Below are 26,323 nucleotides of genomic sequence, written 5' to 3' on the forward strand. Positions count from 1 at the left end.
TGGGGATAGATAAGGCTCGGTGTTCTGGAAAGGTTGGGCGAAGGAGCTAGAAAACCAGCTTATGCAGCTGCTGTGTATTGCCCGGGAGTGCTTGGAGCAGGGAAGGTACACCTCTATCGCAAACGCACACCTCTCTGGGGGATCACCCCTCTCGTGGCAAGTGCGCAACTCCCCTCCCACCCCTCACAAGTGAATCGTGTCTCAGCTCTGCTTCCTGAAAAAGGACGAAGTGATCACCTTTCTCTACACGCGAAGGAGTTCACACTTTCCAGCCACTCAAAAAAGAGACATTTCTGGCGCTTGCGGCTCGATGGGACACCTCAGCCCCACAGTTAGACCATCACCGCCTCCACTGGGCGGAAGTCCCGCCCCGACATGCAGGCCCCGCCCCGCCCCTGCCTAGCCCTTTGCCCAGGAGGTTGTGCTTTCCGTTAGGTCTTATGTCCCGGGCACGCCCCTACTTTCTGAGCACTCCAATCCTGGGAGCCCGACCCGTTTGTCCCCAATAGCTGGACCCCGCCCCACCAGAAGCCCCGCCTCCAGAAGCAGGCCCCCACCCCCCCCCCCACCCCCCAATCGGTCCCTACACAGGCAATCCAACGGCCTGACGCCTCCCCCTCCTCAAATCCGGTCCCCTAAACACTGAACCCTCCAAAACACGGAGCCCCGGAGGATCCAGAGTGAAGCCCGCCCCCGAGACCCTGAGTCCCTCCCTTCAAATTGGCTGGACCCCGCCCTCCCTAGAGCCACGCCCCCAGAAGCTGGACTTTGCGGGTCCGAGTCCGGGACAACGGCCTGACCCGCCCCTCACCGAGCCCCGCCCCCTAGACCCTGGGCCCCGCCCTACAGTTCCGCCCCCTGGAGCCCGAGCTCCGCTATCAGGGGTCAGACCCCGCCCCTCCCGGAGCCCCGCCCCCGGCCCGGCGACGGTGGTGACCGTTGGTGCTTTCGGCGGGCGCCCGGCGGGAGCAAGCGGCGGCCCGGTAGGTGAGCGGGGCCGGCGCGCCTCCTCGTGCGTCTTTCTTCCCTGGCGCGCGCCCCCGCACGGTCCGGGCTGGTCGGCTTGCGGGCGGCCGTGGGGCCGAGCTCGGGCGCCGCCCGCGCCTTCTTTGTTCGCGCGGGACTCCGGGAACTTGCTCGCGCGGACGACGGCCGGGGTCCCGCACAGGCCGGATGTGCAGGTTCTGCACGGGCCGCAGCCCACCGGACCCGGGCGGGATCTGACCCGGCTCAGAAGCGGGTCCAGCCGGCAGTGAGGGGGATTTAAAGTCTAACTCAGCCCGCGGCTGCATTGTTTGGGCAGAGACCGTTTCCAAGGACCCGAACTGAGGAAATGTAGGGCAAGAACGCAGAGCAGCCCACAGCAAGAATTATGGAGGGGCTAGAGCTGTCGAGTGTATCCAAGGGGTCTCAGAGCTGTCGAGTGTAGACAGGGGTTCAGACCTATGGCGTATAGATGAGAGCGGAACTGGATAGGCAGGGGACTCAGCTGTGGAATGTACAGGGGATGGGGGCTCAGAACCCTTTAGTGTAGACAGAGGGGCTCTGACCCATAGAATACAGATAGAGGGGCCTAGGCTCCTGGAATGGGCTCAGACCCGGGGAGTGTAGGTGAGGGAAAGCTGGCACAGGGAAGTTGCCCTGGGAGTGAAACCTTGAGCTACAGTAAGCAACTGGTGTGTATGGGTGGGGGGAGAGGAGCAAAATCAATTTTGAATCAAGAGGTCGTGCTTAAGTTTTCAAAGTTTCTGAAGGAAGCACTATTGTCGGTATGAAGTTTCTGCTGCAGAAAAACGGGAATAAAAATGTTACACCTTTTTCATTTGGGGGCCGGATGACAAGTACCAAGTAGTCAGGACCTGGACTTCAGGGACACTGTTGGGACAGAGAAGGTCATGAGGGCAGATGAGCAGTTAAGGCTCTTGGGTAGGACCTTGAAGCTTCTTGGCCCCTACCCTGGGGGAGTGTCATGCAGAAGGAGGGTTGCCTCTGACAGGGACGAGGAAAGGCCAGAGAGCTGGCAGAGGTCAGCAAATCCCAGAGCTGAGGAAAAGCCCTCAGACTTGGGGTGGTGTATGTGTTCCAGGCTTTGGGAAGGCAAGGTCCATACTGAGGACCAAACTGCAGTGCATCCCCCCTGAGTGCCAGCTTGTGACAGGAGGCACTTTGTGGTTCTACGTGTCACACAGGAGGGTCAAGGACTGGCTCATTTTTTGCCTTACGTTTAGAACAACAGCCTCAAGAGGATGGATGGTGGGCGTCACAGAGGTGATGCTGAGCCTGGTCACTGGCTGCTGCAGTAGGTCCTTCGAGGATCCCAGGGTGAGAGAGGCTGAGGCTGAGCACTGTATTTCTAATCCCGTTGTCATTTGACATTTGTGTCTGAGACAGACCCAACATGCTGGTTCCATCTGGCTGAGGGAGCATGCTGGCAGCAAGTGCACGAAGATGGTATTGGGTGGCTGAGGGCCCTTAACATTGTGTGCATGTATGCGTGCGTGTGTGTGCGAGAGAGAGAGAGAGAGAGAGAGAGAGAGAGAGAGAGAGAGAGATTGATTGATTGCTGGAAATCTTGCAAACATTACTTACTAGTCAGCACTTGCTTTAGTTTCCTATTGAGCTATTGCAGAGACTTAAATTTAGTGGCTTAAAACAACAGTTTATTCTTCATGGCTCCGGATGCCAGGAGTGTGCAGTGGGCCTCACTGGCCACATGTCCTTTGGGAAAGCTCAGGGAGAATCTCCATACTTCTCATGTCAGGTGGACACTAGTCTCATCCCTGGGTTCAGGGCTTGGTTCCAGCATCACACAGCTTTCTCGTAAACCTCCTTCTGCTTTGGTCTTTAAGGACATTTAGAGTTGCCAGGAGATTTGAAGTTCTCAGTTTACATCTGCAAAGACCCTGGTGTGGTTTCCCCTTCTCACTGAGGAACAGCTGTGTCCTGCTTTTTCCCCAGGGTGGGACACATGGATCTACCCAAGGGTCCTACACAGCAAGGACTGTGGTAGCTTGTGGTTTTGCTGCCCATCTGTGAAAGGGTGCGGTGTCCATTTATTCTCTTTAGGAAGGAGGGGGTTCCCACTCCTTCGGCAATCCAGTGAAAACTACAGTCTCCAGAAATCGGCTCAGTAGTAGCCTGAACCCCAGCACTCAGGAGGATGGTAAGCTGATGCTGAAGCCTGGGCCAAGTGAGACCTTGGCCCAACAAAAATCACCGCACTAGAGAGATGGCTCAGTGGTTGAGAGTGTGTACTTCCTGGTCTTGCAGAGGAACCATGTTTGGTTTCTAGAACCTGCCTTGGACAGCTCACAACTCCCTATAGATCTAGTTCCAGAAGAACGGATGCCTCTGGCCTCCCCAGGCTCTGGACTGCATGAGCATTACACACATGTACACATAATTTAGAAACAATCTTGCTGGCCTTGGTGGTGCATGCCCTTAATCCCAGCACTGGGGAGGCAGAGGCAGGCGGATCTGTGAGTTCGCGGCCAGCCTGGTTACAAATCAAGTTCCAGGACAGCACGGGCTACACAGGGAAACCCTGCCTCAAAATAAAAAACAAACAAACAGCACCCCCCCAAAACCCAAAAAAGCCCCCAAACATTAAACCCCAAAGCAAACAAGCCCAAATATGCATGGGAACTTGGCTTCTGATTTTCAGGGGCTACCATTTTAGAAACTCCAGGCTTCTCCCGTGCAGAAGTTGTTTGTTCCAGGCAGGCACTAACCTGATTAGTGACCGCACTCAATGTCCTTAAAGGTCTGGGGGTAAATGAGAGAAGGGGAGCACATTATTTGTCCTTTGTTTCCTTTCCTTGTTCTCTTATGACCTCACTGTCCCCATGAGTCCCCTGCCTTGTTCAGGCAGTCACATAGACATGCACACACTCTGTGCTATATACATATATATTTTGTACATCACTCATCTATCTCTGAGCCATGGTCTTAGTTTTCCTTCCATGACACTTGTTTGTTGGGAACTAACCCATGGGTTTAAATTCAACAGTGGCATTCTGTGCCACTTGCCCAGCCCCAGAGGGACTACCCTAGGTGGATGGAGTCTCAAGTCTTTGTGCACTCATTCCCCACCCCATGTCTCATCTCTTAAAAAAAGATTTTTGTGTGTGTATGAATATTTTACCTACATGCATGTGTATGGACCATATGTATGCCTGTTGGATCCCCAAAGTTGTGGTTATGGATGATCATTGGCCACCATTTAAGTGCTGGAATGGAGCCAAGATCCCTTAACCACCGAATCATCTCTCCATGCCCCTTTAAATAGTGGGGCCTCTTACTTAAACCAGCTGCCATCGCTGAGCTGAACAGGGCTTGGAGCACAGCTCCCATCATGCACTTGTGGGCTGATCTTGCTGTCACTGATGTGCCAGAACTGGATTTCATTACATCCTCATCTTAGTTCACACCTACAGCTGGTGGTACTGGAAGAGCCTTCTCCAGTCTGCCCTGAAGTCCAGAGATCTACAGAGCTGTTAGCTGGGGTCACCTGTGCTATACCGCTCTGTATTGGGTTCCTGTGTGCCAGGTTCCTCGTCTGATCTCAGATCCATCCTTGTCTTGCTAAAATTCTACTTTTTTAGTAGCTAAGAAATGTAAAAGAGAACCTTTCCTCTTGATTTTGAAACTTTCCTTATGGTCTAGTTCCTTGTTAGTTTAGCTGGGAATAAAACTCTAGACAGTTATTCTGTCCTTTGTGCCGTTGATGCAGGGGACAGTTGTGAAGGCAATGTGGTAAGGTTAGCTAGGAACAGGAGAGCAGGGTGCCCCAGGATGTGGGGAGCTCAGGCTCCTCGGGTGGGACTATGGGCACCAAGGATTAGCCTTGTTTCTTTATAGTTGGGCTTGTCAGAGAAAATGTTGCTGCGTAGTGTTTGAGACACTGGACTGCCATAAAAGCTGTTGGTTTTTTATGTAGCATCTACTAATGTGTCTCATATTTTTGTGAAACCAGTCAACTGTCTTCAAAGACTCACTTTGCACAGATTTAAAAAACACAAGCAGAACTATATATCAACTAGCAATAAAAAGGAAAGATCAAATAAAATGAAAGGGAAAAATTAGGACGGTTTACTTTAAATATTTCAGAGGTTTGGAACTGGTGTTTCTGGGATCACAACTGCCATGGCAGAGCCGTTGACAGTGAGGACCCCTGTCCTGACAGGCTGTGGCTTCTGCATGTTCTGTCTCTTTTCTAAAACTTGGGAGCCTAGACTGGTGTTCATAGTGAGAGGAATGAGTTGACAAATGTCCTCTACCTAGCAGACTGTGGGCTCTGGTGGCATCCATTCTCAGTGCTAGCCCTGGTCTCAGCTGGCCGTGGGGGTCTCATGAAGTAGTGATGGAGGCTAGCTACTTTCTCTGCTGATTTCTTGGGTCAGTGTGCTGCTGCTATTGCATGTGAAGGTCCTCGACCTCTGGCAGGTGGGCCCCATGCAGTCAGGTCCTTGTTGGTTCCTATGGCTTATGGCTCCCTTCCCTGCAAAAGAATCAGGTCCTCAACCTGTGGGGGCACTGAAGAAATGGGCCTGTCAGTTTCTGCAGTGCTACAGTGCAGATCCCAGGGAACCAAGGGGCAGTGCCCGTTCCTGTGTTCTCTCACCCCATGCAATGGCACTGCACTGCATGAGCACCTCACCTCTGCTGTGCTCTGTGAGTAGCTGGAGGCCCTGTCTGCATGCACACAGTGCGCTCTCTAGCACCGTATGTGTAGTGGGTGAGCCCAGGCAGTGTGAAGCGTTGCATTTTGGATCTCTAAGTGTTCTAGTCATTGGTGGCCTTGCATTGTCCCTTCTTTTATACTGGGAGCTTGTACATGTTTGTTTCTGTGACTAGGCTAGCCTTTGGGGTTTGCTAGTTGTGAACTTTACATCAGGAAAAATTATAGTTGCTCAAAGACAAGAAAAGCAAACCTTTTGCCTTTTGAGATAGTATCTTTGCTGCTAAATCTGAAAACAGGTAAGTGTGAGTTGAGCTTTGCCTGGAGGCAGGGTCCCTGCTGCCTCTGGACAGTCTGTGTTCCTGGTCTTCTCTCTTCTGAGGTCCCTGGGTATTCAACGAGTCCTGTTTATGGGAAACATTGCTCTTTGGGTCCTGGCAGCTTAGCTTGTATTTGGAGGGTGCATCAGGGAGCTGAGGTGAGCATGGGTGAGTCCTCTGGGGAAGGGCTGTGGAAGCCACCTGTGATCATTGTGCCTTGTCTCCTAAGGCTCAATATTTATGCTCAGTCAGCATTTGAAGCTTGTTTCATGTGACAGCTGTGACATTAGTCTAGCTGTGTTGCCTCTGACCCCTCCGCCTGTCAGGTGTCCTCAACTGTGATGATAATGTGTATTTGGAGGAGCGGAGCAGGCCAAATGATGGCTGTCTTCACTTTCCTCTTTACCACCCCTACTTCTTTCTCCTTTGGAATGTTTTATTCTAAGGTGAACTCAGAGTCACTGTTTAAAGGAATTCTTCATACCTAATTTCTGTGCTGCAACTTAGCAGGATTGAGTGTTTGGTGTTAAGACTGACTGGAATAGGCAGAAAAGGGCTTGCTGTGCAAGAAAAGAGTTGACACATCTGTATGGTCCTAATGTTTGGCCTCAGGTTTCTTGGCATCTAAAATGTTAAAACCTCAGGGACTGACCTTTGCAGAAACCCTGGAGGAACCCTGCCTATAGAAGAGCTTGGGAGAGGAGCAACACTATGCTTGCTTAGCCAGCCAGCACTGCTCCATCAGCCCCTGGGCACACTGCAGTGCAATGGCTGCCAAGATGCTCTCAAACACACTGGAGACATGAGCCGCCAAGGACTTGCAGCAGGCTCGGAGACAGTCTCTGAACGGAGGTTTGGACCCGGGATGTAGGATGTGCTTGAGCTCATCTCTGCATCTGTCAATGGGATTAGTACACTCAGATGACGAGACCTTGAGCTACCAGGTGGCTATCCAGTGGTGGTCCCTCCCGCCAGTTCCTTGGCTTTCTTGTTGGAATAGCTCTGATGTTGCAGCTGTCATCTTGTCACAGACTCGATTTTAGGGAACCTGTCTGAAAACACCTTCCTATGCTTGGCCACCCAGGAACAAACAATGCTGTGGTGTATGTATTTCTAGTGTAGCGATGGAAGATCAAGTGATGATATTTTCATTTGGTGTTCTCTGTGACATTGGCCATCTACTGCGGAGCAGCAGGTCGTCCCCAGCACAGCATCTTACACTACACAGCGTGCTTCTGTGGTCAGCACTCACCCAGGTTGGGATTTAACTGTCAGTCCAAGCTGTGTTGGGAGGAACTGCTTCCAGGTTTCACCTGTGGCAGTTGCTGGCTCTAGAAGATCCTCTTCCAAGGTTGCTAATACGGCTACTGGCAGACTTCCCATCTTGTTGGCTCCCTGTCATGTGGGTGTCTAGTTAGGGACGCTCACAACCTGACATCTCCCTCAGAGTGAGGGAGAAGGGGGAGGGCAAGACAAAAGCCACAGTCCTTTTGTGACCTAGCCTCGGAGCTGACCCCTCATCACTTTTGCTGGGGTTTAGTAGTTGGAAGTGAGTCACTAGGTCCGTTTCGCGTCCAAGACAAGAATACTATTAAGGGCAGGATAAATAGGAGGCCTGGTTATGGGGCATCTCAGAGCTCCCTGTCAATCGCTGGTCCCAGTGCCCTTATCCTACATACAAGATGTGTTCCACAGCAGTAGCAGGTCAGACTCTAGCACTTGAGTTGGTTTGGTGCAGATGAGGGAGGGCCTGACTCAAACCTTTGGAGAGGAAACTGAAGGGACAAGCAGTCGGCCCATCTACCCATACCCAGGACAGATGTCCCCACTGCAGGCCTTCCTGTGCAGTGCAGAGAAGACTGAGAGATGAGATGGCCTCCGAGCTGTGGCCACCCTGAAATCTAGACTGGGAATGGCTGCAGGGTCCTTGTTAAACCCCAAGACCTCAGTATTCCTCCCGGTCTGGTTTCTCCTCCTGGAATGTGCTCTTCCTGCAGCTGAGATACTGTCACCTGCTTCCTGTTGTGAGGGCTCACAGGATCCAGTGCCCACGTCCTCCTGAGGCCTTCTGCCTCTTCAGTTCCAGCTGGTAGTGTTTCTGATGCCATCGTTTTCTCAGAAACTTGATGGATCTGTGGATCTCCTTGTTGGCACTCCATTTGACCCGAGTCATGGCCTACAAGATAATCCCTGTTCGCTCTGTATGGTGAGGAATCAGGCCCCTCAGTTTTCCTGGGGCCCCCTTAGGACTCTGGCTGTCTTGTTTAGACCGTGTACATCATAGGACAGCTTCACTAGCTGGTGCTTGCAAGCAGGGACTCCGGAACCTTAGCTACCTGTTGGCTGCGCAGAGGAGGTTGGCTGTGAGGGATTATTTCTAGGAAGGTGCAGACTGGGGAGACAGGTGCAGGTGAGTGTTCCAGGGGAGTGGTAGACACAGTGTGTGGAACAGGAGACTGGAAGTTGTCCTCCTCGAGTCCTTTAGATTTCTTTGGCTTTAGCAGGGCTTCCTGCCTGTCTTGCATTGCATGCCCCTCCATTGGTTACTTACTGGAGATGTGACCAATGATAGAGGTGCTGTCTGCTCTGCTAAACTGTGGGGCAGCTAGAGAGGCAGTGCTGTCTGCATATGCCTGCCTTATAGGGTCACCAGTATAGGTAACCTGGCAGGGAGTGGGCCTGCCCACAGCCACGACGCACTGTGCTGCTGCCCAGCTTGGAGAGCTCATGTGTCCCTAAAGGCAGTCATCCTCACAGCACTTGTGGGGGTGTCTGGTTGGGCTGGGCACAGGGTAATGGGTGAAGGGCTTGGGAGTAGAAAGCGAGGCAGCCCTAGTTTTCTCTCCTGGAGGATGGAAGGCCCTGTCGCTACGGGCACCTGGGAAATGTGCCAGTGTGTTTGTCAGTCCTCTGGTGTTTGGTTTCCTTCTGAATGTGTGCTCAGCAAGATCCCTGGTGATTGATATGGCTATGTGTTTGGATATATATGGATATATATTGCTTGAGCCTGTGTGCAGTGCATCATGTGGGGAGCAGACGGTGGAGCAGAACTTACCTCCTGGCAGCCAGGAAGTGAAGGACAGGCAGGAAGGAGCCGGTGTTCCAGTGCCCTTCCAGAGCACACCATGTCTCATTTCTTTTCCTGTTGCTGAGATAATACCTGACAGGCCATCCCTGGGAGGAGAGCTTGGCTCTAGCTCAGGGTTGGTTTAAGGGAATCCAGTTTAGCAAACTGTGGAAGGCATGGTGACTGGGGCATCATTGGTGGTGGGAACTTGCAGGGCAGATTGTCATATCTGTGCAGATCAGGAGGCGAGAACTCAGGCTGGAGCTGGACCAGGCTGTAGGGATAAGTCCCGCCCCTTAGGGCTAATGTTTACCTATAAATCTGGCGAGCTTGCTGCAGCACTTGCTTCTGCTTTCCTGGTCTCCGCGGGAACGATGGTTCTGTAAGTCTATTTCTCCATTAAAGCTATATATATATATATATATTTACAATCTGTCTGCATTCGTTTACGCTGTTACATTTTGGCGCCCAATGTGGGACTTGAACCCACGACCCTGAGATTAAGAGTCTCATGCTTTACCGACTGAGCCTTAGCCAAAGTTGGCTGACTCAACATTGCAAACGAGACTTTGGGTGATTTCCCAGGTAGTCAGTTGTCTCTGTCAATTGTTGCACATTTTGGATATATCTCGTTTGTTAAGTAATATTTATTCCCTTCTCAGATCTTTGACAGAGTTGAAGATTATATAATTGTAGTTACTCTCTACATTATTTAGACTCCTTGAGATAGAATGTTTAGCAAAACTTTTGTTCTCAATATTGTTTGTTATATTTATTATTTGTTATTATTGTATATAGTTGTATTTGGTTTAGTTCTGTCTTATTTAGACAAAAGGGGGAGATGTAGGGATAAGTCCCGCCCCTTAGGGGGTGTGTTCGCCTCAGGCTAATGTTTACCTATAAATATGGCGAGTGCTGCAGCGCTTGCTTTCGCTTTCCTGGTCTCTGCTGGAACGGTGGTTCTGTAAGTCTATTTCTCCATTAAAGATATATATATATATATATATATATATATATATATATATATATATTACAATCTGTCTGCATTCGTTTACGCCGTTACACCAGGCTAATTCCCAGGGTCTGCTCCCCAGTGAGCCACTGCCTCCAGTAAAGTCCCATACCTTAAAGGTTTCACAGCTTCCCAGAACAGCACCACGAGCTGGAGATCAAGTGTTCGAAATACAAGGCCTTTGGTGACATTTCACATTCAAACCTTGACATATCTTAATGGCCTAGCTTCCTCTAGTCAGCCCAGCCTCCCAAAGGTTCCTCCACTTCTCAGTAGTACTGTGGAGCAACCCTTCTTTCTCTGGCTCAGCAGCTCTGGCAGAACTCTTGCTCTGAGGGCAGGGATGTGCCTTGCCCTCTAGATATGGGGCACCTTGCTAAAAGACCTGCCATAGCTATCTCTTTTTCTGCCACCATAACAAAAATACCCAACACTGGGGTACTCAATAGGGTAACGAGGTTTGAGTAACTCTCCAAATTTGACTAGCCCTTTCTGACTGGCCCCTGGTCAGTCTCACGGCCCTGGTGATCTAGCACCACAGAGTGAGAATGCAAGCAAGAGGAAGCCAGCAGGGAGGGGCCAAACACACCCTTTCTACAGCCTGCTCTGGTGGGAACTAACCCACTCCTGTGAGAGCAGCATCACTACTTTTACAGGGTAGCCTAACGTGTTAAATGTTCCATTATTTTTTTTAATACTGTTGCATCAGTGAATTAATGTGAATTTGAGGGGGGCAAGTCTTACTCAGCACCTCTAGAAACCTCCCATTGTGGTTGCACATCCGTGTTCAAGCACACCAGGGCAGGAAGCAAGCCTGTGCAATTTGAGTGGCCCTGGGAGTGGGAGGTGGGAGCGTGTTCCAAGAAGAGGGTGCAGGTGAGCTGGGTAGGTGATGGGAGTGGAGCCGGCATGTTCCTGCCTCATCTTGGTGCCTCCTCTCTTAGATTCTCTGCCCAGGGACCTGCAGTCCCTGAGTGGGCTCCCCAGGTGGGCCGTTTTCCCTGTTGTTTTTCTCATGCCTGGCACGGAGAAAGCTCTCATGTTGATGTGTGCGACAGATGTGGGCACAGCAGCCTGCTTCTTTTAGTGAAGCTGTTTGAGGTGCTCATGGGAAGGCAGGCAGGGCATGGGTTCCCCCATGGTGGTCCACCTGTCCCCTGCTTTTCAGTGCAGATGATGCTCCTTGGCAGATGGAGAAGACCAACTGGTGACGGCAGTGATCTGAGCAGGACAGATCTCGTGTGGATGGCTGCAGGTCAGCTGGATCATCACATCCAGTGGAGACACAAGGTGGAGGTGCTGCCCTTTCTGGGCAGTCACCACAGGTTTCTGTCTTAGGAACGGGCAAAGCTGTGCTCATTCACACAGGTGCTGGTGTGAGGAGTGGCCAGCCCCTTGTGTTAGTGGGCTGGTCCTGGAGTGTTGGGGCCTGTGTGTGGCTGCTGGAGTTCTGTGCCCTCTCAGCCTAAGTGCTGTCTGTGGTACGTTCTTGTCCTTTTGCTCTGTTTTATGGGGGCACTTTCTGTGCTCTCTGCTCAGAGTGCACAGCTCCTTGTCTGTCTTTGTCTCTGAACCAACTAACCCACCATTGCCCCCACTAACCGTTACTCTCTCCCGGGATCCAAGCTGCTAGCTGCTCATTAGAGACTGGATAGAAGTAACAGGGTCCCTTGTTGTCTTGTCCTAACACTACAGCCCATGCCCCTTGAGTTGCAGGGTAGGTGGGGGCCCTCTCTTTTGGCAGCTACATGATCCCGCCCATTATTTATTCTCTGGGTTCCTTTATTCTTAGCCTCTCCCCCTTTAAAAAGTCAAACAAGGCCAGACATCCTCCCAGATGCTGGCACCTGGCTTCAATTTCAGCTGCGGTCAGAATTTCAGAATTCTCCACTCACACACAACCTACAATTTAAGTGTACAACCCCAAACATACCCTTGAGGTAGGGCCTCCTGTCTCCTTGCAGACAAACCCAGCTCATGTTTCATCCTCCTGTGCAGCTCAGGGACAGGGCCTCCAACCTCTCTGATGCCATTTGCTCTGCTCTATGCTGTGGATGGCCACTGTCCAGCCCCATGTTTTGGGCTTAGGAGATGCTCTGTTGTGGTAGTCTGTCATAGTTTGGATAACTTTATCTTGAGGTGGCACCATCTGGTATCTGCATGTGCTTGACAAGGTTTTAGGGTGCTCTTAGGGGCTGGCTGTCTTCCTCTGACATCTGGAGAGCTGACTTTGTCTCTGAGGGTGTTTGGACTCTGCTGGGATTGGGTTGTTGGGCATGCTTGTGGGAGATAAACATGCAGGAGACCAGTCATGGAGTGGAAATCCCTGGGATGGGGAGACAGCTGGGAGCCATTCTTAGAGACTGAACCTTCTAGAAGGGGCAGGGGAATGAGGAGAGAAGCTGCCACAAGAGGAAGGCCAGTCATGAGCTGGAGCCAGAAGGGAAGGGAGGGCCAGGTTTCAGAGGTCTGGGAGCACAATGAGGGGACCAAAGGGATACTGACGGGCTGGGGACACTGATGTAAAGAACTTGAGAGGGAACCCAGGACCCTAGGTGGGTGGGATGCCTTGTAGCAGAGGTGGTGTCATAAAACCATGTGACTGGGTGGTGGGGACAGCTTGAGGCCATGGGGTCTGGGTTTTCTAAGGAGGCTGGCTGTTGCATGGATGGGGGAGCAGTGCAGAGGGGAAGGGAGAGAAAGGGGAAGGGAGGCTTGGGAGATGATAGCTAGTGTTTATTTTTGTTTGTTTTTTAAGATAGGATTTCTCTGTGTAGCTCTGACTAGCCTCAAGCTCAGAGGTCCTCGGGCCTCTATCTCCCAAGTGATGGGATTAAAGGCGTGAGCCCCCATCATCCGGCTCTAGCAAGTTTTTAAGGGAGAGCTAGAGCGGGGAGGGGGCTTGGAGTGCAGTTAGACAGAAGTTGGGTCCCTAAGGAGAAGAAGCAGACAGAAGGGTCTTCAGTAGGCGAAGGACTCCCTGGCTGAGAGCACCTGGGGATGTCTGCACCCAAGTGCTGGGTCGCCACTGCTTTGGGAGTAATTCATGAAGCAGTAGGTATCAGAAGTCAGTGGTGTTGTTTGGTGCAGTGGCCTTGTGGGCCCCTGATCTGTGGCCTGAGAGGTCTTCACAGAAAGGAACTTTTTTTTTTTCACCTTGCTGCTCTGTGCCTTGCTTGGTGACAACCATGTGGCTTAAGAACCTGCTGGTCCTACCTCTGCACTGTGTCCTGATGGGTCCAGATCCAGGTCTGCCAGGGTCAGGAGGATGGGTGGGTAGGAGCACAGGCCTGGACCTCCACAAGGTTCTTCATGAAGGGCCTAGGAATCTGGCCGCTACAGTAACTGGGAGGTCAGGGACCATCAACTTGAACCTGTGGGGTGGTGTCAGTGGGACAGCTGTTGGTCTTCGGTGTGTGCCTGATGTAGATGTTGGTGTAGGCGGTGCACGGTAGGTTTTTGACAGCCACAGGTGTTGTGGGTGGGGGTAGGGAGCATAATTGCTGTGGGGGAGGGTAAGAGGTGGCCAGAGGATCTTCTGGGGGTAGGTCCCTGTTAGAGAATGTGGTTTGGCGGCACCTGTACTGATGAGGCTGTGCTCTGGAGGGCCTGTCTTGAGCCCAGTACCATCTGTGTCTGTGTTCCATAGACTGATCCAGACAAGTGAGGGGTTTCTTGGCCCTGGAGGAGGGCGCTGCGTCTTTGGTCCTGGAGCAGCTTGCAGCGATGGTTGATCTTCACAGTGACACCATGGTCAGCACTGTCCCAGGCAGATCATCCTGTGCTGTGTCTCTCCTGCAGTCCCTTGTGTTTGCTTCTGGAGCCACCAAAACAAGAAGCTATAAGGCTGAGCCATGTTGTGGCACCCATGGGTCTGGTGACCTCTCTAAAGTCATGGCGTCCCAGGGCTGAGTCTTCCTGGAGGCTTTGTTGTCTCCATCTTACATCCTGAGCCCTATCCTTGGGGCTCCAGACACACACGCTGTCTCTGCTGAATGACACCTCTCCCCATCTCTTTCCCTGGGCTCCAGGGTTCCATGGAGCTCCCTTGAATGGTCAGGACTATCTGTCTCCCTGTCTCATATCCTTCACATCAGCTTGTTTGCATGCTCTGTGGTTGGAGAGGGAGCATGCATGAGTGTGGGCATTACAGTGCAAGGGCCACAGTTCTGCCCATTGCTCCCCAGAGAAGACCCATGTAGTTGATTTTTTCTTTTTGTTTGTTTGCTTTCATTTCTTTTCTCTTCACCCTTTGGAGGCCCATTGCCCAGCTTCCAAATAAATACATGGAGTCTTATTCTTTCTTATGAATGGCCGGTTTTAGCTTGTCTTGTTTCTAGCCAGCTTTTCTTAAATTATCCCATCTACCTTTTGCCTATGGGCTTTAACTTTCTCTGTTTCTGTATTTCTTTTCTTCCCTTCTTGTTCTGTGTCTGACTGAGTGGCTGGGTGGTTACCTCTTCTTTTCTTGCTGCTTGATCCTTTTCTCCTTCCATTTATCCTTTCTGCCTGTCAACCCCACCTATTCTTGCCCCTGCCTTGCTATTGGTCATTCAGCTCTTATTTAGGCTGACCAGGTGTTTTAGACAGACAAAATAATGCGGCTTCACGGAGTTAAACAAATGCAGCATAAAGAATGCAATACATCTTTGTGTCAGTAAACAAATGTTCCACAGCATAAACAAATGCAACACATCTTCAACTAATATTCCACAACAGATCCACTGAGATCTTAAAACAGCTTCTTGGTCATCTTCATTGTGGAGTGGAGACTAGGGCTTCTCATATGCTAATCATTCTCTGTATAGGATTGTACTCCCAGCTCCAGTATGTACATCTTATTGATGACTAATAAATTATTAATTTAGCATCACTTAGATATTAAATGATGCCATATTTTATAGATAAATTGTCCTTTCTTCACTCCTGTGTAGCAAAAGTAATTCTCAAACATGCATCTTGTGTCCCCTTGTTCTCACTGTTGGGACCATTCCTGCAGTCTCTGATGAAGGCGTAAGTCACAAACAATGCCACACCAGTTTGGAATTATGATTAATAGGGTGGTATTTATTTAAAGGGGAAAAAACTTACAGATCACCGTCCCAGACAACAGCCCTCTGCGCAACCAGGAAGGGAGTCTAGTCGCCGGCAGAGCAGGAAGTGAAGAGAGAGAGGAGAGGAAAGTGGCCGCTTTTTTAAAGGGAGAGAGACCACGCCCCAATGGGCTGGTATCTCAGCGGCGATAGGCTGGAGGAGCGGAAGGACCTCCCGCAACATCCTGATGCTCTTCCACTGCCCTTGCCAGTCAGCCTTTGTGTGTCTGTAAATCATTTAGAATCTGTTCACAATTCTGTTACTGGAAACTATCTCAAAACACAAGAATGTCTTGAGAGGGTAATTAATTCAACGACGTGTTCTGCAAACACCAAGCTCGTCATTATAGTTTGGATCATCACATTCCAGCCACTCCTGGATTGCCTTTCTTTCCTGACACAGGGTCTCACTGTAGCCCTGGCTGACCTCCTCCTTATAGAGATCTCCTGCCTTGGCCTTCTGATGTAGCAGTCATAGATATGTGTGTATTGGTATCTATTTTTTTCTGTGTGTGGTATATGTGTATATACGTGTTTGTGTATGTTCAGGTCTTTGTGACAAGGTCTCACTGTGAATCCCTGGCTGCCCTTGAACTCACACAGTCTGCCTGCCTCTGCTTCCTGAGTGTTGGGCTTAAAGTTATATGCCACCACATATGGCTTCCACCTTATTTTTTGAGACAGGATTACTCACTGACCCTGTAGCTTGCCAACCAATAGACTCCCAGCGTCCTGCCCTTCTCTGGTACTGGATTTATAGGCATGTGTTGCTTTGCTCACATTTTAATGCCAAGGCTCAAACTCAGGCCCTTGTGCTTACATAGAAGCACTTTACCAGCGGAGTCACCGTCATACCCACTGTATTTTCTAAAGGATAATCTTGAAGGAGTCTGAGGCAGTAGAGTTCTCACAGCATTAGACACCCATCCAAGAGATGCCTGCATGCTGGGATGGCGCCTGCCTCCCCTGGTGGGGAAGGTTTCTTGTGCCTCTGCGGACTGTGTGACACACAGAGACAATGTGACTTATGTCTGTACTTGCTTTTCTTTGGGAGACTGGAGTTTTCATACATGCTGTACAGAGGACACAAGTAGTGACAACCCTAGACTCTGAGTCTCTGCTGGGCCCCTGCTTGGACATTTCACATGTGCATGTTGTCACAGCTCCTCGCTAGAGGGACTTAAGTGTGTCCTTGTGACTTCCCTGGGAGAAGGTTCTAGAAGCTCATGCATGGTTTCTTGGGCATCCCTGTGTATCTTCCCCTCTGCTGATTTTACCTGGAGTTCCTGTATTGTAATGAGTCTTAACCTGGTGTGCCTCCGTGCCAAGTCCTAGGAGTCCTGTGGATCACTGGCCTGGGTGGTGTGGGGACCTTGACTCGGGTCTGCTCTTTAACCTTTTTGTCTTTAGAGTAAAGTAGTTACATTTTCACTTTCTTAAGGCTGATTAAAAAATACCCTCAAGGGGGGCTGGAGAGATGGCTCAGAGGTTAAGAGCATTGCCTGCTCTTCCAAAGGTCCTGAGTTCAATTCCCAGCAACCACATGGTGGCTCACAACCATCTGTAATGAGGTCTGGTGCCCTCTTCTGGCCTGCAGGCATACACGTAGACAGAATATTGTATACATAATAAATAAATAATTAAAAAAATACCCTCAAGGAGCTAGGAGAGATGGCTCAGCCATTAAAGGCTAAGACTCACAGCCAAAAGGACAAAAATACCCTGGAATCTTAGGCCTGGATTTAATGACAACCAGTACTTTATGAAGTCATGCCCCCTGGAATAAGTAAGTCAGTACAGCATTGTTTTGCTTTGTTCAATTGCTGTTTTTATCTCTTCTCTTGGATGACCTCCATGGTTTTATTGATTGAGGTTGTTTCATACTTACATGTTTTCCTAGCATAGCTCTTTGTTCAAAATAAATTAATTGTGGGAGAGTCATGGGACATGGGAGTACACTTTGTGGAGGGAATTTGGGATCAGGTAAAAGAGTTGGGTGGTGATCTTTGGGGCCTTTGACCCCAGAACAGCAGCAAACCTTGCTTTTAACACTGGACCTACAAGGGGTTCCATGGAGCTTTCAGGGGAACCTAGGCCTGCGCCTTAGCCTCTGTCTATGCAGGCTGAATGCAGAGGCCTCCAGGTTGTTCTATGGATATCCTCTTCAGGATCCTGAAGGAGAGAGATCACAGCTTTCCACTGTGATAGCAGGGTTCTTAGCCTGGCATCAGATCCTCCAAATTCAGATGGTTTGCCTTCACCTTGACATTTACGTGGTGACTGTAGAGACTCTGGTGGTTTTTATTGTGAATTACCATGTAGAGTCAGGTAATGCCAGTAGAAGTTAGAGATACAGGATCTTTAATAACAAGGTATTTGTATTTCCTCCTTAGGGCAACATTTCAAGACAAAAAAACCTCAGTAGCATTCAACATTCCTTGAAACATGGACTCTTTGGACTAGTGGGCTATGCAATTGGCCTTGAAGGTGCACCAGGATGTACAGGGCAGGGGAGCCAGGGAAGCGACAGCCTGGCGCTGTGGCCCCTCGAGTGAGGAGCGTGGAAGTGGCCAGAGGCAGAGCTGGCTATGGCTTCACCCTGTCAGGACAGGCACCCTGTGTGCTCAGCTGTGTCATGAGGGGCAGCCCTGCGGATTTTGTGGGTCTCCGGGCTGGAGACCAGATATTAGCCATCAACGAAATCAATGTGAAGAAAGCTTCACACGAAGATGTGGTGAAATTAATTGGGAAATGCTCTGGTGTTCTGCACATGGTGATCTGTGAGGGCACCAGTCATGTGGAGTCCTGTTCCAGCGATGAAGAAGGCGGCCTGTATGAGGGGAAAGGCTGGCTGAGGCCTAAGCTTGATTCTAAGGCTTTGGGTATAAACAGGGCAGAGAGAGTTGTGGAAGAGGTGCAGTCTGGGGGGATTTTCAACATGATTTTTGAAAGCCCAAATCTTTGTGCCAGTGGCCCTGAGTCACCGAAGCTGAAGCAGAGGTCTTTGTCCGAGTCAGCTGCTTTGCGGCTTGATGTTGTTCAGGACAGTCTCTGTGCACCACATCCCAGCATGCTCTCCAAGGAAGAGATATCGAAAGTTATCAATGATGACTCTGTATTCACTGTGGGGCTGGACAGTCATGACGACTTTGGACTAGATGCAAGTATTTTAAATGTTGCCATGGTCGTGGGCTATTTGGGCTCCATCGAGCTCCCTTCCACAAGTTCCAACCTGGAGCATGACAGTTTACAGGCTATTCGTGGCTGCATGCGCCGCCTGCGGGCTGAGCAGAAGATCCATTCACTAGTGACCATGAAGGTCATGCACGACTGTGTGCAGCTGGTCACTGACAGGGCTGGCGTGGTGGCAGAATATCCTGCGGAGAAGCTGGCATTCAGTGCAGTGTGCCCAGATGACAGGCGGTTCTTCGGATTGGTGACCATGCAGACCAATGATGATGGAGGCCTGGCACAGGAGGATGAAGGTGCCCTGAGGACGTCCTGCCATGTGTTCATGGTGGACCCAGACTTGTTTCATCACAAGATTCACCAAGGCATCGCACGGAGGTTTGGGTTTGCATGCACAGCCGACCCAGACACGAGCGGCTGCTTGGAATTCCCAGCATCTTCCCTCCCTGTGCTTCAGTTCATCTCTGTCCTGTACCGAGACATGGGTGAGCTGATTGAGGGTGTGCGGGCCCGTGCCTTTCTAGACGGGGATGCTGATGCCCACCAGAATAACAGCACCAGCAGCAACAGTGACAGTGGCATTGGCAACTTCAACCAGGAAGAGAAGAACAACAGGGTGCTTGTGGTTGACCTAGGTGGGAGCTCGAGCAGGCACGGCCAGGGTAGTAGCCCAGGGTGGGAAGGTGTGAGTGGGAGGAGCTCACAGCCTTGGGGTGCATCCTGGAATGGAACTTTCTGCCACGACCCAGAGGTGGGCTCCCCATTGGAAACCAGCCCCCACACCGACAGGTTTTGGGACTTAACAAAGCCTTCAGGACCTACCTCTCATATGGAGGTCCCTCCAACCTCTTTGAGGAGTTCTGTACCCCCTTCCAAGAGGGGTGCCACAGGTTCCAGCTGTGGTTTCAACCAGAGGTGGCTCCCAGTCCACGTGCTCCAAGAGTGGCAGTGCGGACATGCCAGTGACCAGGAATCCTACACAGACTCTACTGATGGGTGGTCCAGTGTCAACTGCGGCACGCTGCCTCCCCCCATGAGTAAGATCCCTGCAGACCGGTACCGGGTGGAGGGCAGCTTTGCTCAGGCCCCGCTGAGCACCCAGAAGAGGGACTGCTCCAGGAAGGCTTTTGGAATGCAAAACATTTTTGGGCCCCATCGAAATGTTAGAAAGACCAAAGAGGACAAAAAGGTAAGTTGGAGGATGTTTAGAAGGAACGGCTTCATTGTAACCTGAACAGTTGTCACTCATAGCCCTGGCTCACTCCCAGTGGCCTTGTGGCCTCTGCAGACTGTCACAGTAATCTGCTCTGCTCTTCACTGAGGCTTTTGTCCTGCTCTGCAGCCTCTGCCTTGGTCTGCACCCTGACCTTAGGCTGTTGTCTGGCTGGTCTTGTCAGGACATCTGTACTGGACAGGCAGAAACCTCCCGGTTTGGCAGGACCTCCCTCCCTCTCTGGCTCCTGGCCATGCTGGTTGCTAGAGGGCTCCTTTCCTGGTGCTCCTCTGAAGCCCTTTTTGTGTCTGAGCCTGAGTTGTCATTGCAGTGTCTGAGTGAAAGGCTTACAGAAGCACAGTCTCTCTGGGGACCTCCCTGGCGAATCCCTGGGGCGGCTTAGGTTCTTTGCCTGCAGCTGATGGGGCCTTTGAGCATCACTGCCTCAGAGAACCTGATCTGTCAATGGTCAGTGTCCCTTGGGGACCTCTGGTTTCCTGTGGGATCTAAGTTTGGAACGTAAGAGGAGAAAACCAGACCTTCCTCCAGGACTCTGTTCAGTGAAGGCGGTGCTGTCTGAGGTGAGGTGCTGGCCACAGCATGGCTCAGTCAGCGTTTACCTCCTTGTTGCTGGGAAGCCATTCTCAGAGATACTGTAGTTATAGGCATCTTTCTGTGTTGGTGCATATTTTTGTTTTAGTAGTGGGAAACTTCTCCCAAGCCTTCCAAAAGCTGGTCAGGGCAGGGCATAAAACAAAGGCTGTAGCTGTCACATTGGTGGGGATTTGTCCCAGAGCCCTCATAAGCTGTAGTGATTTTTCATTATGACTTGTATCTGGGAAGGAAGGGTGCTTCTGGTGCCCTGTCCCCAGATGGTCACGGTAACACTGGTGCAGCTAAGTGTGGATTTAAAGCAAACACACACGCTGAACTGATTTTCAACCTCGTTCTTTTTCATTTTCTAAAAATAAAATCAAGTCTTAGCAGATTGTTTGAGCTGGAGGCTTTCTTTGCAACCGAATGCAATGGATTCCCATCTTGGTGAGCGCAAAGTCAAAACAAGCACAACTCAGATGCAAAGAGTGGGAAGGAGAACAAGGGGCCTTCCTGAAGCGACGGCCTCTTGAGCAGAGGAAGCATGGGGACCTAGAGATAGTCATCCGGGCAATGTCCCATCCCTAAGCGTCTCGGTTAAGGAATGCATTCCTGAGCCTGCTCAGTTTAATATTGTGGAACACATTCTTAAAAAATTCATGCCTCTGGGCATGCTCAGTTTATGCCCTAAAATTTCAACTGAAAATAAAGGACAGGACTATGCAAGGCTTGGGGTTTGTTAGAAACAGAGGGGAGGCCAGAGGGCTGAACTGCCTGGAAATGAGAGGGACAGAAGTTGGGAAGGGAGGGAGCAGTTGGAGGCTGTGGATAGCCAGTGGTCAGCTTTACAGAACACTGGTTCTTGTCAGCATTTGCCGGAAGGCAGCTAAAGCAGCCAGGATGTGGTGGGGTCACAGAATACAGTGCAGTGATGTAATTAGGGAGGCTCAGTGTGTCTGAGGGTGACCAGGAAAGACCTGAAGCTATTAAGATGAGGAGGGGAATATAGAAAGGGATGTGGTTTAGAAAAGTGACAAGGAGGAGACCAGACACTCTGAGGAGGCTTGTGAGGAGCAGCAGGTGGTGGGTTTTTTAGCGACAGGGGCACTTGATTAAGAGACTTGGGGGGGAGGTGCAGCTGCCCAACTGTAGTGGCTATCCCCTTGAGGAATGTCCAGCTAGAGATGGCTCAGCCTTAAAGGCTAGGCTCACAACAACTAAAACTATAGGAGAAATGTTGTCAAGGTCATTGCAGATCTGCCTCCACCACGTGGAAGAGATCGACACTTTAACATGAATGCCCTCCAGTGCCTCTGTGGCAGTGCTGAGTAACAAGCAGGCAGGGTATCTGTAAGGCCCCAGGTACAAGAGCAGGAGCTGACCATTCAGAGTATCTCAGTGCCTAATGCCTACCATGACACCCCTCCCTGGCCACACAGTGTCCCTGGGTACCAGGCAGAGTAGGCCAGTGTCCCTGGGAGGCAGACTTGATGGTGAGAGTGTCCTCTCCCCTCCAGGACAGTCCCATGTTCTTATTTATCTGCTTTTTTTGTTAATTGGCTTCCCCGAGCAGAGTGTGTGAGGTTTATTCTTTGTTGTGCACCCATGTAGTGTCTGCCTGGTTAGCTTTGTGACTGACGCATAATGTAACAGAAATGTCAGATCTTAGGTGCCTGAGACAGTCAGTTCTCCTGCCTTAGCCTCCTCTTCCTTCTCAGTTAAGAACTGTGGCTTCCTCGGGTCTTTCCTGCACGTGTACCCAGCCCTACGGCAGCTTTCTAGGTTCCCAGGAATACGTTGTCACTTTCCTCACCCTTCTCTCCCCACCCACTGCCGGGGATCTACTTCCTTAGCTTTTCCTTTGGAGCAAGCCTTGCCCAGATGCTCCTTCGAGGAGGTCCTTATGACCAGGAGCAACTGCCCAGGCAGTCCTGCAGGCAGTGCATACAAATGCATTTTAGCCAGTAAGGTGGTTGTCACCTGTCCCCGACTTGGTAAGAATGAAGTAAACAGACAGCAAAGAGTACCAGTTGGATAGTGGCTATCCCCTTGAGGAATGTCTGGCTAGCCAGTTTGGGAATGACCTTAAGTGAGGTAAACTGGCCTGCCACACAGGATTTAAACAACACAAGCATAAACTCTGGCGAGCAGTGGACAGATAGCCAAGGGCTGAGAAGGGTTGCAGCTTGAAGCTCCCAGGGTCCTGGGATGCCAGTGAGGGGCCACCCCTTGCAGAGCAGGTCTGCAGCTCGGCCTGCAGGTCTCTGAAGTGGTGTGTGGTCTCACTGTCTGGAAGCCAGAACAAATTCCTGCCTGTATCCGATCCATGAAGTCTCAGAGACCCAGGCAGGAACAAGCCCCCTCAGTCTGCAGCTACCCATCCAATCTTCAAAGAGCCCTGACTTCATCTCTTCTTCTTCCATTGAATTCTAACACACCTGCAAGCAGCTTCTTGCTGAAGCCCTGATTTATAGGACATCGGCTGGGCCCTGACAGGATCCAGCCTGGTGGGGAAGGAGGAGAACCCTGACCCCACCCCAAATTGCCAGATGTTCAAGTTAGTTCTGGGGTCTGCCTGCAGGGACACTTGTTAAAATGTTTCAGGCAGCTCAGGTTGCTGCCTGCCACTTCCTCACTTCCCTTTAGAAGGGGTTTTTGTTTCATTTGCCACTGCTGTTACTGGGACATTTTAAACCGTGGGCTTGAGCCTGCCAGCTGGCAGGGGACTGTCAGAAAGCTCAGAGCTCCTATGCCCCTAGCATCAGGACTGCCATAGCCCAAGGCTTCTCCTCCTGGGGTGTTCTTGCCTTCACCGTCTTCACTTAGCTGCAAGACTCCCACTGAACAGCTTGGTGGGGGGGATTGCAAGAATGGTGATGCCCCCTGAGAGTGGACCCTCCTACCTCCATCTGCTGAAATGCCAGGGAGGGTAGTGGAAAGGACTGAGGGAGTCAGGTGGTTAGAGTTGAGAGGTCCTCACTTGGTTTGGGCTTCCATGATGGCCAAGCAAGCCTCCCTTCTCTTTGATCTCAGGAGGCAGAGAAATGTTTTCACTGGTGTGTGCAGTGTGTGGATAGGACTGCCCTGGGCTGGGAGATAGATGTTCGAGAGGCTCCTTGGGGCCTGAGGGTAAATGCCTGTATGGATGTGTACGGGCCATGCCAGGTTGTTTGGGCTGAAGGTGGAGGTATGTTCTTCCACAGACCTGGGTGTGTCCTCCTGAGGTAAGCCTTGTGTGGGGTCATCTCCATATGTCCCCAGAGTCATCCTGTGTGTGTTCTGATCTCCTGTGTCCATCATACTGCATCAGGGTCACCCAGTGAGCTCCTTTGATGGGCACTTGTCAGCAGGCATTGGCATGTGCTGAGGTTCTAGGTTTAGGATTCAATATGTGGTTGTCGGAGAGCGCAGACCAGCCCGCTACAGGTAGTGAACTCCTGGAATTGATGGAGGCCGTGTCTGTCTCTTAAAGTAGCCAGTGCCAGACTTGTAAATGATAGCACCGGATGTGCTCAGTGATAGACGTGAGAGTAATGTTGGGAGAAGGGGATCAGCACAGGAACGAGGTGGCTCAGAACAAGCAGTGGTCTCACCCTATGCTAATACCATGACAGGCAGGGGCTCTCACTCTGAAGTATTAAAGCAGCAGTTACATGACTCCCTGCCAACCCACTGAGCTGTCAGGGGTAGACATGAAAGACACCAGAACGGGACTCAGGTGTGATGTGGTAGGCTATCACAGATCAGACTGGAAGTCTGCTGACTGCTTACGAATGGATTGAATTTGCATTAGGCATCATTTGGGCACAGGAATAAAACTGAATTCTTTCTTGTTTTTCTAGACAGGGTTTCTCTGTGTAGCCCTAGCTGCCCTGAAACTCACTCTGTAGACCAGGCTGGCCTTAAACTCACAGATATCCAGCTGCTTCTGCTTCCCAAGTGCTGGGATTAAAGACATGTGCCACCATCACCAATCAAACTGAGTTCTATGCAGTGTGGGTTCCTTTGCAAGTTAACCTTCTTGGTTGCCTGAGTCCAGAGATGTTGGAGATGGAGGCAGGGCTTGAGTCCCTGGAATTGGGGTTGGGGTTTCAAGAGTGTGCTGTCATTCATGAGGAGGGACAGTGTGTGACTAGTAGGACTCCTCGTGCCCAGTGAGAACAGCAGCTCACAGAAATGCACATTTAAATCCCTTTCTTATATAAAGGTTTCAGTGTCCTCAAGCCGTTGTTAACCATTCACGTTTATTTTTTTGCTTTTAAAGTGATTGTGTATGTGTACGCAGGTGGCCATGCACACATGTGCTGTAACACACATGTGGTCGGAAGACAACTTCTGAGAGTTCTCTTCTCTCACTGTGGGCTCTAGACTTGAACTCAGCTTCCTAGGCATGTGCAGCGTGTGGTTTTTCCTGCCGACTGTGTGGCTAGCCCTGGTGTGCACATGCTGCTGCAGCAGGTGATACCACAGGCCTGTCATCCAGTCACTCTTGAGCTGAGACAGGAGGATAGCCCATTCAAGTTCTGCTTAGGCTACACAGTTCAAGTCCAGCCTCGACAGTGTAGTAAGGGCCCACCAGAAAGGAAAAAGAGAGCGAGGATGTGGTCCATGGTAGGAAGCCTGCCCAGTGTGTGAGGCCCTGCATTCAGTACCTACTTCAACCTCCCATCCCCACCACATCAAGCCAACGAGAGACTTTGAGCAGGCAGACTGGTGATAACCATTACCTTAGGGGCCAGTGAGAGCCAGGGAGCCTATTTTCATCTTGTGTCTATTTCTGTAATGGAAATGTAAACTTAGTGACTAAGAAAGTTTCCCTAGATGAAAACACATTAGTTTAGATAGTTTAAATTTTTTTATTTTATTTACTGCTATCATCATTGTTAATGTGTATACACATACAAACATGTGGGCCACGGCATGCATTTGAGGTCACAGGACAGCTTTGGAGTTGATTCTCCTACTAAGTGCTGGGGGACTAAGCTCAGATCATCAAGTATGCTTGCTAAGTGCTTTTACTACCAAGCCATCTTGATGGCCCCTAAAGACTCTTTTAAAAAGAACAAGCCAGCTGTAACTAGCACTCAGGGTAGGGAGGAGGAGGGTCAGGGGTTCAAGGCCATATAGTGAGGCTAGTCTGGACTACTTGATGTTGCATAAACAGCGGGGCTGCATCCTGCCACCCGGCTAGCTTTACACCCGAAATAATTACACGGAAACTGTATTCTTTTAAACACTGCCTGTGCCCATTAGTTCCAGCCTCTTTTTTTTTAAATATTTATTTATTTATTAGGTATACTGTAGTAATAGGGGCGGCGGGGCTGCGTCCCCAGCACCCCGGCTGTCTGCCCGGCTAGCTTATGCCCGAAATAACAACACACAAACTGTATTCATTTAATCACTGCTTGGCCCATTCTCTTCTAGGCTAATTCTCACATATTAATTTAGCCCATTTCTAATCATCTGTATGTAGCACCCCAAGGTGCGCTTACCGGGGAGATTCTAGCCTATGTCCATCCTGGGTCGGAGCTTCATGGCGTGTGTCTGCCCAGGAGCCAGGAGCATGGCGTCTCTCTCAGGCGTCTGCTCCCAAGACGAGAGCTGTTGAGACTCTGACCTCACTTCCTCTTCCTCCCAGCGTTCTGTCCTGTTTTCTCCTCCCACCTATCCTCTAACCAATAAAATGGGCCAGGGCAGTGCCTTTATTAGCCAATGACCTTCCTCCATCAGTATACAGTATTCTTTCTGCATGTATGCCTGCAGGCCAGAAGAGGTCACCAGATCTCATTACAGATGGTTGTGAGCCACCATGTGGTTGCTGGGAATTGAACTCAGGACCTTTGGAAGAGCAGGCAGTGCTCTTAACCTCTGAGCCATCTCTCAGCCCCTAGTTCCAGCCTCTTATTGGCTAGCTCTTACATATTGATCTAACCCATTTCTAATAATCTGTGTAGCCCACGAGGTGGCTTACCAGGGAAGATCTTAACCTGCGTCTGTGTTGGGTGGAAGAATCATGGCGACTGACTGACTTGGATTTCTTTCTCCCAGATTTCTGTTCTGTCTACTCCGCCTACCTAATTTTCTGTCCTATTAAAGGGCCAAGGCAGTCTCTTTATTTAACCAATGAAATTAACACAAAACAGAAGACTCTCCCC

General features: G+C 50.6%; 1 protein-coding gene across 5 annotated transcripts in view; it reads left to right on the forward strand.

Annotated features, from left to right (window-relative positions):
• Positions 1 to 937: 937 nt before the first annotated feature.
• LOC121436562 (regulator of G-protein signaling 12-like) overlaps positions 938 to 26,323 on the forward strand; it is a 100,185-nt gene continuing 74,799 nt past the window's right edge. For all 5 annotated transcript variants that reach the window (XM_041636563.1, XM_041636565.1, XM_041636564.1 and 2 more), the window contains exons 1-2: positions 938 to 983; positions 17,566 to 19,550. In XM_041636563.1, the coding sequence (XP_041492497.1) occupies positions 17,670 to 19,550 (1,881 nt within the window). In that variant the 5' untranslated portion in view covers positions 938 to 983; positions 17,566 to 17,669. The remainder of the gene's footprint in view (positions 984 to 17,565; positions 19,551 to 26,323) is intronic.

The sequence above is a fragment of the Microtus oregoni genome, unplaced genomic scaffold (assembly GCF_018167655.1).
Source record: "Microtus oregoni isolate MIOR12 unplaced genomic scaffold, Mior012 000049F_ref0000343, whole genome shotgun sequence".
Classification (NCBI taxonomy): domain Eukaryota; kingdom Metazoa; phylum Chordata; class Mammalia; order Rodentia; family Cricetidae; genus Microtus; species Microtus oregoni.